Consider the following 15,075-nt stretch of genomic DNA (forward strand, 5'->3'; position numbering starts at 1 on the left):
CTAGCCCATCGCTCGACTCCTCCGTCTCCCAGGCTGTGTGGGACCACCTCCTGCAACTCCGGAGGGGAGCCCGCTTCCCGCCCCTGGGCTCTCACCTAGTACTGAGACCCCGGCGGCGGCGGCGCCTCCACAGGCTCGCAGCGCCGCCGCCGCCGCCGCCGCTGCTGTCGCCATGGACACGCCTTGGCGAAGCATTCTGGAGGGGCGGGGCCTCCTTCCCTCAGCCACACCCACCCTGGCCTTCGCCGCGGCCATCTTAAGCCTGGCGGGAAGAGAGCCCGACTTCAAGGCCCTCGCGGCGGCACGGGGGACAGCGGCGTCAGCCTCGCGAACCCAGTCGTCTCGTCGAACTGTCTATAAAGCACGCTAGAACTTGTAGTTTCTAGGGAGCCAAACTCCAGAACGTCGCCGAAGTCCCGAGGCGGCTCTCGGTCTAGATTTGCGGAGCCGTCGCGGCCCCGGCGCTTACGAGCTGTGGCCGGAAGGGGGCACCCTGCGAGGCCCGGTGTTTTGTCAATTACATAGCCCTAGGGCAGCGTCTGGAAGACACGGAATGTTGTACTTAGCTTCACCCGGTCCAGCTCTGAAGAAGAATCAAGTGGAAAGCAGTTAGAGATATGGAAACTGTGGGGGTTTATTGGACAGATGCCTCCTCGACTTGATGGAGAGCAGAGAGTGAGGGAGTGTGTGTGTGTGTATGTGTGTACACGTATATATATATTACTCCAACAGAATTCAAGAAACATTTATTAAACATATCTTACACGTGCAGGGTACTATAATAAAAGTTACTCTCTGCCTTCAAGGAACTTACATTCAAGTAACAAATATTGCAAGATAATGGTGAGGAAGGTGGGACACAACTGGGGATGGGGAGTGGATGGGGAAAGGTTTTATGGAGGAAACAGCACCTAAGCTGCAGGAAGGCAAGGGTAAGGCAGTAATGAACAGAGAGGGCATTCCAAGTACTGAGGGATATGTGGAACTGTGAGGCTGGGAATACTAAGCTCAACGACAGCTGGCCAGTAGTCCAGTTTGGCTGACACATAATGGGCACATAGGGAATTCATTTGAAATAAGTCTGGGGAACTAGGGCTTTGACTGCTAGACCTCTAAGGAATTTGTACTATGGCCTAAAAACAATAGGGGTCCCTGAAGGTTTTTTGGGCAGTCATGACCTAAGAGAAACACTAAAAGGAGGAACAAAATAAATTAGAAAATAACTATGATCCAGGGAAAGCACCTACTATGCTATGCCAGGAGGGACACCAGTTCTTCTTGAAGTTGTAAAAACTGGGATGAAGGCAGGAGAGATTGCCGAATGAGATTCAGAGCTGAAGCTTCTGTCAAGCTTTCGAAATCCTGGGATGTTTTAACAGGCAGGTGTCCTGCCAGCTCACACAGAGCTACGTTGAAAGCCTCCCCTTCCTTAATCCCAAAGCTGGACTTCCGGGCCCAGAGGATGACCCGGACACCAGTGTAGGCCAATGAGGATGGTGAGGTTCCAGGCGGGGCTCCCCGAGTCACAAATAAGTTATGCGCAATCTCCTGGTCAATGAGGTAGTTGGTGACCAGGCAGACCCTGTCTACCACTGCCTCCAACTTTGGTCCTGGCTCATCCACATAAAATAGGAAACCAGGGGCTGGGAGTCCTCTTAGTAGGTGTATATGACCTTTGGGATCTAGTGGCTGGCTTGGAGCTGTCTCTACTGGCAGTTTATGGGCTAGGTAGTAACCATGCAGATGTAAGTGGTTGACAGAAGCCAAGCCACCCAGGCTGTTGAAGCCCACACGAAAGCCAGGGTGGGTACTAAGCATGACAGCCTCTACCCCAAACTGTAATGGGTCTTGCATGAGGATCTGTGGTAGCCCTTGGGTTGGCTCTGGCACAAACAGCACATGTCCCCATTCCAAGGGACTGACATTGATAATTACCAGGATCTCATTGAACTGGAAAGCTTTTGGAAAGCCTGGACCTCGGCACAGGCGGAAGAGGATTTCTCTTGGATGGATCTTATTGAAATTGAACTGCTGAGGGTCAAATGCCTGTCTCACACTCTGGACGTTCTGAGGGCATCTTCTCTGTACACCCCGCTCCACATTCAGCTGAGCCACAAAACCCAGAGGGCCAGGTAGGATTTGGGTTTGCAGCTCCCCAAGGCAGTAACGAAACAATCCTTGTTCCATCCGTTGCTTCCAAGATGACTGGAGGGTACGATCAAAACGAGACAGCAAAGGGGGGCATAGGACACCAGATTCACTAGTCTGCCATTGTATCCCTTCCACTATTAGTTCCTCTGAGCCATACACAAACTCCAACACTCCTGGCCCAACAGGGAGTCTTAACTGTTCATCACTGCCACTGCTCTGAGGTGGTAAGTTTGAAATTTCATTTATATTCTGTGGTACAGCCATACGAAAAGGACACAAATTCCAAGTTCTTGCAGATATGGGTTCCTCCAGGTGATCTGGAACACAAGAACAAGGGGTAAAGGAACATAGAGTATGGTGTCACATTTCTAAGGGCTTTAAGAATTTTTTGGCTGCTGGGTTGTTTGTTGCTTTTTTAAGATCACCTTTAAAAGTAACTTTTACAGTTCTGGAAAAAAATATTGTTTTAAATCTATTTCTGTAAAAACAGTTTTCTCCACTGCAGGGGTCTGTACATATAAACATTCTCTATGATATATGTAATGTTATAGTTTCTCAATATGTATGCAAGGCCAAACTTATACACAGGAAACATAACGGGGATTACAAAACCTGTCCCATAACATTTTTCATCTGCCATTGTACCAACCCCCCCTGAAATTCTCACTTGTAGTTCCATGTCCCTCTACTGAACAAAATAAGGGAGGCAAAAGTACTTCAAGTTAAAATTTACATTTATGTTTCCTGATAGCAGGTCCCCTAGTCATCTTCTCTCAGTAGTATAAAACAATTGACACTTTGGAAAGGGAGTATTCTTCCTAAGCAAGTTAGCAATGAGCCCTGAGACTCAGGAAAGCAGTGGAGAGGACAGGACCACAGCTGGGTGCCAAATAATTGGTTTATTGATTAAATATCTATTGACCCACTCCTATATATGTAGCATATGGCATATACAATGAGGAATTAGAGATGCTCTTCGCCCTCAAAGAGTGTAGTTTTACAGTATAGTAAGAGATGTAAAACAAGTACAGAAATTCACATTCACATATTACTATTTACAACATAGATGGTGCATTATGGCTTTTTTAAAGAACACATACATTTAAATATTTGCTCGAGCTTCATAACAACATGAGGTAGAGACAGGGCAGGTGTCCCCACTTTACCGAAGCAGAATCTTGGGGCTCATAGTACATAGTATATAAGGCACAAAGTCAGTAAATGGTGGAACCAGAGGGCAAACCCAGGTGTGGATCCCACCCCTTTTTCGGCTCCAAATAAAGTGCTCCTTCCACTAACATGGTCAATATCTGGTAAGTTTCATTAGCGATGTCAGGAAAAAAAGCGGGGGCACGGGAGGAGGGAGAAATGTACTTGTAGGGATGAAGAGTATCAAATGAAAACTTCCTGCATCCACCTTCCCCGTGGCTCTCCTGGTACACCTGAGGTTCCAGAGCTTTCAATCTTCCCAGCACAGCTGTTCCCAAATAATTGTTGACTACATATTTTTCCCTTTCCCTTCTGCTTTCCTCCACAGAGTGAGTGCACCGTCTCTCTTCCCTCGCTCCCCTCCTCTCCTCACCTTGGCTCTTTCCACCAGGCTATGCTAGGTAAGTACGGATGCTTTTTCCACAGGCTGGGAAGAGGAAACTGGCAGCCTGACTTCCTGAACGCTTCGGAGGTCATGGGTGCGCATGCGCCTCCTTTAAGGGGCAGGAACAACTATGAGGTAGAGATCACCCAGCTCCTTCTCGAGGAGCAAATGGGCGTGGCCTACCAATTCTGCCCCGCCCCCTCCAGGCTCGAGAGGAGGAGACAGTCCCTCACTCCCACCCTGATCCCTACCCCTCTCTGGAGCTCAGTCAGGTCTTAGGATCCCAGGACTCAGGACTGGAAGGCACCTTGCAGAGATCCTCTTGTCCATTAACCTCATTTTATAGAGTTTCGATGATGTTGACTGTTTTAGGGGTACTACTCCTGGCTCGAACACTCGTTTCAGGCAAACGCTCTCTTGTAGACCGTAGAAGACACACACATCCAACGCATGCATACCAACAACATTACTGCCAGACACGAAGCAACATAAATACAAATTAGGGGATCAAATAGTGAAATATTCTCCTCACCCATCTCTGCAATCTCCTACTCTTCCAGGGAATCAATTTAATTTCTCTTTAATCCCCAGTAACCTCCTCGGCATAACCCCAGAAGAACAGTCACTTCATAAACTCGAGGCCCCAGGGGTCTCTCCTCTGCCTCCTGGAGAGAGTCTTTGAAGAAAGTGGGCTGATGACGCCTCCCACCTAGGTTCTGGAATGTCAAGGTTCAGTCGGCCAGTCAACAAATATTAATTAAGCGCCTGCTACGTGCCAGGAACAGTGCTAAATGCTGGAGTTTTTTTTTTTTTTAAGCAGAAGACAGTTCCTGCCATTTCCACGAGCTCACAATCTATTAGGAGGAGACAACAAGCAAAGGCATCTTTACAAACAAGATACAGGATAAACGGGGTGGTGGTGAATTAAGATAAGGAAGGCACTAGAATTAAGAGGAATTAAGAGCTAGGAAAGGCTTCCAGTAGAAGATGGGCTTTTTGCTGGGGTTTAAAGGAAGCCAGAGAGGTCAGCAGTCGGAGCAGAACAGGGGGAGTGTTCCAGGCATGGGCTACAACCAGAGAAAACTCCCCAGAGCCAAGAGATATGGAGTGTCTTGTTCGTGGAACAGCAAAGAGACCAGAATCACTGAATCGAAGAGTACCAGTCGGGGATCGTAATAGAGTAAGGGGACTGCAAAGGTAGGACGGTGATAGGTTATAAATGGCTTTAAGCGCTAAGCAGAACATTTTGTATTTGTTCCTGGAAGTGACAGGGAGCCACTAGAGCTTCTTGAGTAGGGGTGCGACAAGGTCAGACCTGCGCTTTAGGAAGTGGACCAAGAATATCCACATCACCCTAAGCGGTTTCCGGAGGTCGGGGGGTGGGGGTGCGGTGGGGTGGGGTGGGGATGGGGAGTCAGGAAGCAGCTAACCGGCACCTCCTAAGCCTGGGGGCTCTATTGAAAGGCTGTAGTAGTTTAAAAGCTCCCGCTTTATGGTGCAATCCCCACCAATCAAAGTCCTTTGCTGGGGATCACGCGACTTTCCAGCCTCTCGCACTGCTCTCTGGGAGATGTAGTCCAAAGACTTTCCCAATGAACTGTGGGAAATGAAGTCCAGTGTTCAGGCCCACTACGACTTGGCGAGGAAACTGAGCCCCAGAGAGCTGTTCGTCCAAACCGTTCATTTTTCCCACGATACTCCGCTGCCTCTCTTTCTCCCAGACGTGGCGATAAAGAGTTGTATTTTCCTAAGGTGCAGCAGCAACAGGACACCGGTTCACACTCTCGTAACACCTCCCCTCCTCGCCCCTCCCTCTCGCTCCGGCCAACTAAACTCGCCTCACACCTGATTTTGGAATTCTCTCCCTAGATTTCGCTCAGGGAGTCGAGAACTGGAGTTCTGGCCCTTTAAGAGGCGGAGCCTACAGGCAAATGAGGAAGCGGGGTTGGAGCTGCCTCGGTTGCCGCGGGGACTGGGCGGGTGACGAGAGAGGCGGAAGTGAGTGGGAAAGTTGTTGCTGTCCGGGATCGGAGTTGGTGGAGTCTCTGGGACTAGACCCGGCGGGCGTAGCAAGGCCATGGGCAGCTCGGCCAGTCAGCTCTCTAAGGAGCTGCTGACAGAGTACCAGGTGCGGCGGGGGCAGCAGATCTGGCTGGGCTTGCCCTGGCCGGGGTGGGCAGCGGTCTGAGGGGCGGCGAGCCCTGGCCGTGCACGGCCTGTCCCCCCACAGCCTAGCCCTCCTCTTCCTTCCCCTCCCCCCGGCTTCGCGATGGGAGACCCGAGAAGGCTTCAAGTGCAAAGCTCCCCGGGCCTGGCGCGGGGGAGCGAGCAAGGGTTTGAGGGGAGCCCTTGTCCTGCCTGTGCCCGTCATAGTCTGACGATCATCTCTTGCGTTTTCTTCCAGGAATTAACGTTCCTGACGAAGCAGGAGATTCTCCTGTAAGTACCCCTCCAACCTGCACCCCACTCAGAAGGCAGCTGGACTTGGCCAGAAGACTTGGGTTTTCTATCCTGGCTTTGCCACTGAGTGACTGTGTGACCTTAGGCAAGTCACTTCCCTTCCTTGAGTCTCAGTCTCCTCCCCGTAAAATTAAGGGGTTGGACTAGACTGTCTCTGAGGTCATGATGAGTGTTGGGACTGAGGGAACACCTTGGAGACTGAGGCCACTTTCCTCATGTTAGAGAGGAGGAATTGAGTCCCAGAGAGCTGAAGTGACTCGTCCAAGGTCACAGTTACTCTGTTGGCAGAACTAGAACTAGACTGTAGGTCTTCAGTGCCTGTCCTACTACTGCACACTGCTTTTACGCTCCCTCCATGTCATTCCCCGTATTCTCTTCCCGGCCCTATCCTGAGATAGGTCTAATGCGCACTAGTGGATGGTCAGCCGTAAATCTCGTGCTTGAAGCGGGGCCAGGGCCATAAAGCGATCCAGGGTAAAAAGGAGCATCTAGAAGTGCTGTGAGGCCTTGCTCTCTAATCATTGTGGGCCTTGCTTTTAGAGATTTCTGCCCTTGCTGCCCAAGGGGTGGTGCTGTTGCCCATCACCACCAAGTAAGAAGTTTCTAAATTCAACTGCTTGTCCAACTTTGAGTTTTTGAACCAGCTGTAACATTTTGCTTGCTCTACATGTTTAGAGATCAAGGCAGTTGCACAAAGCTTTTTCAGAGTACGAATCAATAATGGAATTCTTGGACCCTTCCTGGCAGGGGCAGAAACGCTGAGAGGGCTGGGTAGCCCCTTGTTGGAGAATGGCTGTATTGTAAGCATCTGGGAAAACCTTTGATAGTAGAATCCAGGCTAAATATACGGACCTTAGGCAGCGACTGCGGGATTCTTGGTGCAGGCAGGAATGGGGACAGTCCATTGGACCATGAGCTCCTTGACAGCAGGGGCTATTTTTGACCTTTCTTTGTATCCCCAGTGTTAGCACACAGCCGAAACTTCCTAAATGCTTGTTGACTGACTGACCACCCTCCATTCATCCAAACCCTTCCCATCTTTCAAGGGCCAGCTCAAGTTCTACCTGTTTCCAGGAAGGCTTCTTTGAAGACCCCAGCCCACAGTAATGTCTTCCATCCCTTGAAATCTTACCGCTTCTTGTCTGCAACACTCATTGGACTCTGTTCATATAATGCTTTGTGACATCTCTCCTATATTGTTCATAGGATCTTATGACTTCTTGTGTGTTTTTTGATCCCGCCTCTTCCCCAACTAAACAGTACGCTACTAGAGGCTAGCTCCCCACACTGCTGTGAATTTAATAGAAACTATAAATCTTATTTGGTTGGTGGACTTAATCAATATTTGTGAGCTGATTGACTGATTTCTGGTTTTCTTTCTCAGGGCCCACAAGAGGTTTAGTAATCTGCTTCCTCCCGAATCTCAGAATGTGGAAGATTCTCTGAGGGTCCGAATATCCATTGAGCAGATCTTAACACTTCCAGAGCTCAAGGTGGTACCCTTCCCACAATGCTTCATTCAGTAGTTAATTTCAGCTTCCTGTTTTGGGATCTGTGGGACATTTTCCGTCTGATAACCCCTTCTTATTCCAGTAATTCTCTTGATGGGCAGCCCTCTGTAGTTCTCAGTACAGGGCTTTGGACATAATACATGTATAATCAAAGTTTAGTGGTTGATTCCCTAACAGAAACTTAATGCCCTTCTGCTTACAAGAGCCTCTCTTGCTCTAGGCCAACCCCTTCAAGGAACGTATTTGCCGTGTGTTCTCCACAGCACCAGAAAGAGACAGCTTGAGCTTTGAAGATTTCTTGGACCTTTTCAGTGTCTTTAGCGATGCAGCTACCCCTGAAATCAAGTCCCACTATGCCTTCCGCATCTTCGGTAAGGACTGAAGGGACTAGGGCATATAGTGAGTGGAGTGGGGGGAGCATTATGGTCTTTTCAGCAGGGATAATTTTTTGTCTTGGTCTTTCTTAACTAGATTTTGATGATGATGGGACCTTGAACAAAGAGGATCTGAAGCAGCTAGTGAACTGCCTTACTGGGGAGGGGCAGGACACTCAACTCAGCACCTCTGAGATGAAGCAGCTCATTGAGAATGTGAGCTTGGACAGTATAAGGAGGGAAGGGGAAGAGAAGGGAGGGTATTGGGGCTTTTAACTGAACTTCTCTCTCCTTTCTCTGGGCAGGTCTTAGAAGAGTCTGACATTGACAGGGATGGTACCATCAACCTCTCAGAGTTCCAACATGTTATCTCCCGTTCACCTGACTTCACCAGGTATGACCAGGGCCACCTGGCAATTCAGCTTCTTGCTAAAAGGAGGCCACGGGTAAGAAGAGTGGAGAAGTGTTTTTGGGTTACAACCCCATTGTCCTCTGGGATTGAGCCAATTTCAGACAGGTTGTAGGGAACATATTTACCAATCGCTATTTGAGTTTACTTGATCTAGGTTTCATTTCCTATCCTCTTCACCATGCCTGTTCTACAGTGGATCAGTAAGTCGTACATCTTTGTCTCTTCCAGCTCCTTTAAGATTGTCCTGTGATGGGTACTTGCAGTGTCTGGCTACACCGGTAACCCATCTTTGAGAAATTCTCTTCTATGCACTGGCCTCACCTGTGGTGCCAACTCCTTGCAAACGGTCGCCATGCCTGGGCTAGCCCTGGGGCTTGTACTGAGGAGTCCAGCCCCCTGGGTTCTCCTCTCCTCACTGCCATTGTGACCACACTGTTCATGTTTATACTAATCAATAATAAATATTTGGAAGTTTTGCTCACTTGTGTTTTAGTGGGTACATCAGACAAAACTTGAGGCAGGGCAGAGAGATCTCATTTAAGACCAGGAAGAGGAAGGTGAGGAAGGAACTAATGGAGAATTTTTGAATTACAATACAGATCTCTCTGTAAAGCAGGAATGTGGAGGATACAACATGAACTTCTTGCTTTGTGCTTATTTAGAGAATGGTAAGTTATTCAGTGCCCAGCAAATTGCTCCTGTGTTCAGCTGTCTTTGCCCAGTACATGGAGATTGCATCCTAAATTTTTAAAGTTCAATCTGCTGGGGCAGCTAGAGAATAGAACACCAGCCCTGGAGCCAGAAAGACCTGAGTTCAAATCCAGCCTCAGATACTTACTAGCTCTGTGACCCTGGGTGAGTCACTCAGCCCCGACTGCCTCCTAAAAATAAAAAGTTTAAACTGCTGGTGATCCCTACGTAGGCTGATTCTTGTAACTTGGTTATAGAGCAGACCAACTGTTTAAATTCCTAACAGCCCTTTGCATGAATATTGCTTAGCGAAGCTAAGTAGACCGTTGACCACTACCCCCATCTGAATCAACTCACTGAGATGAAGCAGTTTATTGAAAGTGTGAGTAGAGGAAGGCCTAGCTCAAGGAGAGAGGAAGATGTAGGATTGGGCTCTTCTCCTGAAGCTTTCTCCATGCCCAAGGCACTCAGAACCAGTTTTTAATAACAGCATTCAGTGTGAGAGGAAAGGCACACTGCAACAGACTAAAATTCAATTTCAGATTTTATTAAAAAAAAAGTAAAGTGCATTTTATAAAAAAAAAATGGTACAAAACCCACATAGATTCATGGCCCTTTGACTGGGCAGTGTCATTGTCCCTTTGGGCAGAAATAGCACAAAGAGCCAGAGAATCATTAAGCTTGGGGAGGTTAGTCATTTATGGAAAGTGGGAGGAAGTCTAAAAGGGTCAGAGGACAAAGAAGGACAAGGACACAGTGGTTCTTTTAGGTTATCACAAAGGGAAGATAGTAAGTCCAGTCTTTGATGTTCAACATGAACTCCATAAGAAATGGAATGTGCTTCTATCTCCTCCCTTGACACAGTGATGACGCCAACCTTACGCCAGCCCTCTTGGGTCCCAAGAGAAAGCGTAGAGGCCACTATTAGTCCTTCGGCTTGGCAGGGATGGCAGTGACATAACAACCCTCCTGTTGTCTGTAGCCTGATTGCTTTGTGGAGGTAGGGAGAAAGTGTACCCTGGCTTGGCTTTCTCACTCTCAGGGGTCCTTGGCATGGCAAGCCCAAGACTTCTTGGGGGCCTCAGGGACAGTCCTAGGTCTCTGCATTGACTGACTTTGGCAGCGGAACACGAGAAAAACTAAAAGGAGGCACATCGAAGAAGAAGAGATGGATTTCAAACTTAGGCTCAGGCAATCATATTGTCCTGGTACCTCCAAAATGCCCCATGGGAATTGCATGTAAGGAAGGGAACCCATGAACTGAATCCCTTCCAGAACAAGGCTCGAAGAGAAGTTCTTGATCACCACTCACCCCTCATGCTTGTTTCACATTTTCTCTCTCTCTTTTTTTTAAAGAAAAATGTTTTCAAAAGGGCTCAGGAGAGCTAGTCTATCAGAACAGTCTCTTAGCAAAGACTGAGAATGAATGAAAGAGGTCACTGAACAACTGGACCCCCTCTAAGCGCCTTCTGGTTGTAGATTCAATGTGTGGAGCTCCAAGGTGACCACCCAGGGCCAGCAAATCCACCTCTCTTTCCATTCCTGGTTGAGAGGAGGCCTTACAGGCTTGCTATAAGGCTGATGATCCTCTTCCCTCTGGCTGGTCCATGTCCCCAGGGACTCCATAGGAAGTAGGAGGGAGCTGCCCAACCAGCTAGCTCCATTCTTTGAACTGGGTTCTGTTTGATGAAAAGAGGTAGGGCTGGCCATTCCATACGGAGTCATAGTCCCTAGAGCCAGGGTTGGTTTTTTACCCATCTCCTGTGCTCATACCACAGAGTCACGGATCTCCGAGCCTAGCCGCACCCGGGGCCGGGGGCATGGAGGAGACACCTCTACAAAGCTGTCCTGAATACTGAGCGGCCTCTTCTCCGATTCAGTGAAAGCTCGGAGCCCAGGAGAGCTGTCAGCAAGAGCCTGGTAGCCTTTGTGATCAGGCAGGGCACTAGGTGGGCCTCCTCCATTGAGGGACCGGTTTTCAGAAGGTAGCATCACTGGGCGGGTCCTAGGATGTACACTGGCACACTCTCCCTGTTTGAGAAAGACCTTCATGCCATCCCGGTTTCGATAAAGGAAGAAGAGGGCAAAAAGTACAACAGCAAATCCAAACAGACCACACATCAGCAGGAACTCTGTCCAGTAGGTTTTGTAAGGAAGCAAAGCAGCCTTCCCATTGGCAGGTGAGCTCACCCGGGAGGTATTGATAATGAGGGGGACAATAGAACCCTCCTCCCCATCTGTTGCGCCCTCAGTAGCCTCCACACAGTAGCTGGCCACCAGCTGCTGAAAGTTCTCCTCCAGGGACCAGCACTGGAAAGAACCCAGCCCATCCTGGCTGCCCACCAAAAGCAGGTCCCCACTGGGAAGCACACGGTAAGAGGAAGAGTTGTTTATGGGGGCCCTGTTATGTAGCCAGTGCCGGGATGCAAGGTTGGAAAGCAGTCGGCAGGTCAGGGTGTTGACAGTGTTGGGCAGGAAGTGAACTCGCTCGCACGGTGTCTCATCTGTCAAGGAAACACACAACAGGTGTTCAAAGGCGCACCAAGTTCATTAGGACCTAAGGCAGCTCTACCCCTGAGAAACTCTGGGGACTGCCCTTGTTAGAAAAAATCAGTCTGTCCACCTACCGGAGGCTCACTCTAGAGACCTGTCTGTTCCACAACCTCTTTTGTTTGGGGGAAGCTAAATGCTGCCATTGTGTGTGAAAGGACAGTCCCAATATTCTGGGAACAAGCAGAAAAAGAGGCGGGAGCAACAATACAAATTGGCCCCTAAAAAGGCAGGGATATGAACCTTTCACAGCTCTCCCTGCAGCAGATATGCCTCAACTGCTGCCACCTATCCCCTCCTGAAGTAGAAGGCCTTACCTGATAATGCGGAAGACAGGGGGCTGAATGCAGAATTGTTGCAAAGCTGCTCAGTGTTGGCATCTTCAATGTCCTGCACCCATGGCCTGAGGACAAGAGCAAAGTCAACAGCAGAGTTAGGAGATGGGCCCTCCAGTTGTCAGAGTCCAGGTAAACTAGAGGACTTCACCCTCTCTGACTTTGAGAGACGACCCTCCCTACATTCCGGTGCTTGCAGATCAACGGAGGGCAGCTAGGTGTTGCGGTGGACAGAGCACCAGGTCTGGAGTCAGGAAGACCTGAATGCAAATTCAGCCTCAGATACTCACTGGCTGTATGATCCTGGGCAAGTACTTAGCCCCTATTTGCCTCAGTTTTTTTATCTGTAAAATAGACGTAATAACAGCACCTAAATTCCAGGGCTGGTGTGATGATCAAACGAGACAGTGACTATAAAGCCCTTAGCACAGTGCCAGGCACATAGTAAGTATTTTATTGCTATTACTATTTTAGTTAAAGTCATAGTGGGATTACTTTCACAGGGTGTTGTTGGCTACAGAACAAAAGTCGGGGAATAAGAGACAGGTAGAAAGAACACGGGCCAGCTTTCCAGGTCCCCAGAGCATAGGGTTTGGGATACTGTACCATTTGCTCCCCTTCTACCCCATCCTCTTAAGCATGTCCTGAAGGAAGGCACTTCAAGAAAGAATTGAGTAGGGGGAGAATGGATGCCGATGGCCCAGGGGCAAAGAAGGGAGAAGTAGTTTGAGGAGCAGCAGTAGAGTTCTTACTGTGAGGCCAGTTCCGGCTGGTAGTGCCTGACGTCCCTGCAGCTGGTACCACTCCAGGCACAGTAGGGATCTCGAGACAGGATGCATTCCCCACAACTTGTGTACAGGCTACAGTTAGCCACAGACACCTGAACCACAGCCGAGTAGGAGGAAGCATACAGTAATCCCTGAACAAGATAAAAGGTGACGAGAAGTTAGCAATGACAGCCTCCTGGCCAAGGACCCAGTCTTCGCATCCACCCAGCTCTGGGTAAAAGTTTGGATCAGATTTGAGGTACCATATGGTAGAGCTGCCAACCTACAGGTTCCTTAGGTCCTTTTTCTGGACACACCTGGATTCTATACAGTTCAGATGTGTTACCAGGATTTAAATTCTCCATTCCAATTGAAGGAATGAGGGAGAAAAAAATAGACTGGATACGTGGTGGCCCAGAGAAAGCATTGGGATAAAAGTTAACCCAATATTCCCCCTAATCCCAAAGTGGAATCCCCTGAGCCTCTCATCTCCTCCTTCCTCTTAACCATATTCTCACTCACTCTTTGGGGATCCAACAGTAAGTTCTGTACAGGGTGGTCAGGCGGAAAGAGCTGGATCTCCTCAATGATGTGCACCCTCTGCCTCGAGCTCACGGTTTTGTGCAGTCGGCCATCACCTGCAAGATGAGACAGACTCAACCTCCTCTTCTTAGGGGAAGGATTCCCACTACAAGTCCCGCTCCTCAGCTGACCCTCAGCAAGGGACCTTCCCTTAACCCCAGAGTCCAGGAAACTCACTTGTGCCCAGGAAGAGGACATCGTAAGTACGGTGCAGGCCAGAGACTCGGTGCACAGAGAGGCGCTGGTAGCGGGCCCTCGTCTGCAGCAGCAGCGGGTTGCTACGGACCTGCCTATCCATCAAAAAGTGATCTTTGAGGAAGTTAAGCACACGGTCAGGGAGCTGCAAAGAGGAATTTATCCTCTTTTCCCGGGCACTATTAGTGATGCACTGGAGAAAAAATAGCAAAGAAGAAAAATTTAAGCAAAGAAGAAAACTTAAAGATTAACACTCAAAAAGTGCTGCTGTGGAGTAGGGAAATTCTCATCTATTCTCATCCATTATCTCAACAAGTATATGACCTCTCAAAATCTCTTCTAGGCCAACTGTCGTATGCATAAACATGGAGATATCTATGGCTATAGCTATATAGCGATGTATGTCCATACTGATACATACTACATACATATTTGTGTAGGGTGCATGTATATATTGTATTCGTACACATGCATACAACATACATGTACATGTGCCTACACGTATGTCCATACATGTATATATGCATATAAATATGTATGTGTGCAGATGTACGTGTGTGTGTATATATATATATAAAAATAAATGTACAGTTCCTATTTCTCTATTGAAGGCTATATGACATGCATACAATCTCAGACTTTCTCTGCCTCCTGCAGAGAGGGAGTGGGAAGGGGGCATCATTCTGGATCTTTGATTTTGGAGACGGAATAAATGGCCTGAAGCTGGGTGACTGTTGCTTCTCTTACAGAGGCCATATAGGGGTCTGCTTTGAGAATAAGGCAAAGTGTGGTGATGGGAATACAGACCGCTCCTGGCCGGGGCGTTGGTGAATCCATCACTGTATACCACTGCTGAGTTTCTCGGTTTACTTCCTTATAGAGGCCATTGAAGGCACTCTCCACATCCTGCATGGTGAAGACACATATGGCTGAGCCCCCTGCAGCTCCTTGATGCCTGCAATAGAGACAGATAATGTCTGAATTGTTACCAGGGCCCCAGCTGCAACCAAAGATCCCCTCAGAGCTCTGTAAACCAAAGGTCTAAGAATCCAAGGGAAGTATCTGCAGGTAGGGCCTCTCCTCTCACCCCGCAGGCTGGCCCCTGTAGTTTCCTCCTAACTGAACAGCAGGTCCAAACGCCTTTTCTCCCCTGGCTCTTCAGCTTCAAGGCCATCGGGCTACGAATGAGACTCCTAGTCCCACCAGGGACCTACCACTGTGAAGTGAAGACTCCGTAGAAGAGGGTGTCTTGCCAGTCCTTAGGGCTAGGGCTCAGCACAAAGACATCTTGGAGCACATTGAAGGGGAAGCCATCAGATGGCCGGGAGCAAAGCAACTGGGCTTTCAAGAAAGATGTCCAACGTCTCTGCAATACCCTCTCCCCACCAAGGTCCCCCTGTCAGGAGAGAAAAATCAGGTTGGGCTTTGTGAAGCCACATGGGGAGGCAATGGCC

The 15,075-nt window shown here is 48.9% G+C and overlaps 3 protein-coding genes across 6 annotated transcripts in view; 1 reads left to right on the forward strand and 2 right to left on the reverse strand.

The window, feature by feature from the left end:
- Positions 1-463: 463 nt before the first annotated feature.
- GDPGP1 (GDP-D-glucose phosphorylase 1) lies at positions 464-3,784 on the reverse strand. Of its 2 annotated transcripts, XM_036734722.1 has the most exons (3): positions 3,734-3,784; positions 1,248-2,468; positions 464-539 (listed from the first exon to the last, which is right to left on the reverse strand). In XM_036734722.1, exon 2 carries the CDS (start codon positions 2,413-2,415, stop codon positions 1,252-1,254), a length of 1,164 nt encoding a protein of 387 aa, XP_036590617.1. In that variant the 5' UTR covers positions 2,416-2,468; positions 3,734-3,784; the 3' UTR covers positions 464-539; positions 1,248-1,251. The 2 variants fall into 2 exon arrangements, with proteins under 2 accessions (XP_036590617.1, XP_036590616.1); XM_036734721.1 differs by lacking the exon at positions 464-539 and having other exon boundaries at positions 784-2,468.
- A 1,935-nt stretch (positions 3,785-5,719) lies between these two features.
- Positions 5,720-8,978, forward strand: CIB1 (calcium and integrin binding 1). The gene is made up of 7 exons (XM_036769610.1): positions 5,720-5,873; positions 6,150-6,184; positions 7,590-7,698; positions 7,937-8,087; positions 8,188-8,306; positions 8,396-8,484; positions 8,731-8,978. The coding sequence occupies exons 1-7, from the start codon at positions 5,823-5,825 to the stop codon at positions 8,750-8,752; spliced, it is 576 nt and encodes a 191-aa protein (XP_036625505.1). The 5' UTR covers positions 5,720-5,822; the 3' UTR covers positions 8,753-8,978.
- A 740-nt stretch (positions 8,979-9,718) lies between these two features.
- The window catches only part of SEMA4B (semaphorin 4B), a 37,015-nt gene continuing 31,658 nt past the window's right edge, over positions 9,719-15,075 (reverse strand). For all 3 annotated transcript variants that reach the window (XM_036735454.1, XM_036735453.1, XM_036735455.1), the window contains exons 10-16: positions 14,836-15,017; positions 14,429-14,576; positions 13,604-13,814; positions 13,367-13,482; positions 12,830-12,996; positions 12,060-12,145; positions 9,719-11,696 (exon numbers count right to left, since the gene is read on the reverse strand). In XM_036735454.1, the coding sequence (XP_036591349.1) occupies positions 10,960-11,696; positions 12,060-12,145; positions 12,830-12,996; positions 13,367-13,482; positions 13,604-13,814; positions 14,429-14,576; positions 14,836-15,017 (1,647 nt within the window). In that variant the 3' untranslated portion in view covers positions 9,719-10,959. The remainder of the gene's footprint in view (positions 11,697-12,059; positions 12,146-12,829; positions 12,997-13,366; positions 13,483-13,603; positions 13,815-14,428; positions 14,577-14,835; positions 15,018-15,075) is intronic.

The sequence above is a fragment of the Trichosurus vulpecula genome, chromosome 8 (assembly GCF_011100635.1).
Source record: "Trichosurus vulpecula isolate mTriVul1 chromosome 8, mTriVul1.pri, whole genome shotgun sequence".
Classification (NCBI taxonomy): domain Eukaryota; kingdom Metazoa; phylum Chordata; class Mammalia; order Diprotodontia; family Phalangeridae; genus Trichosurus; species Trichosurus vulpecula.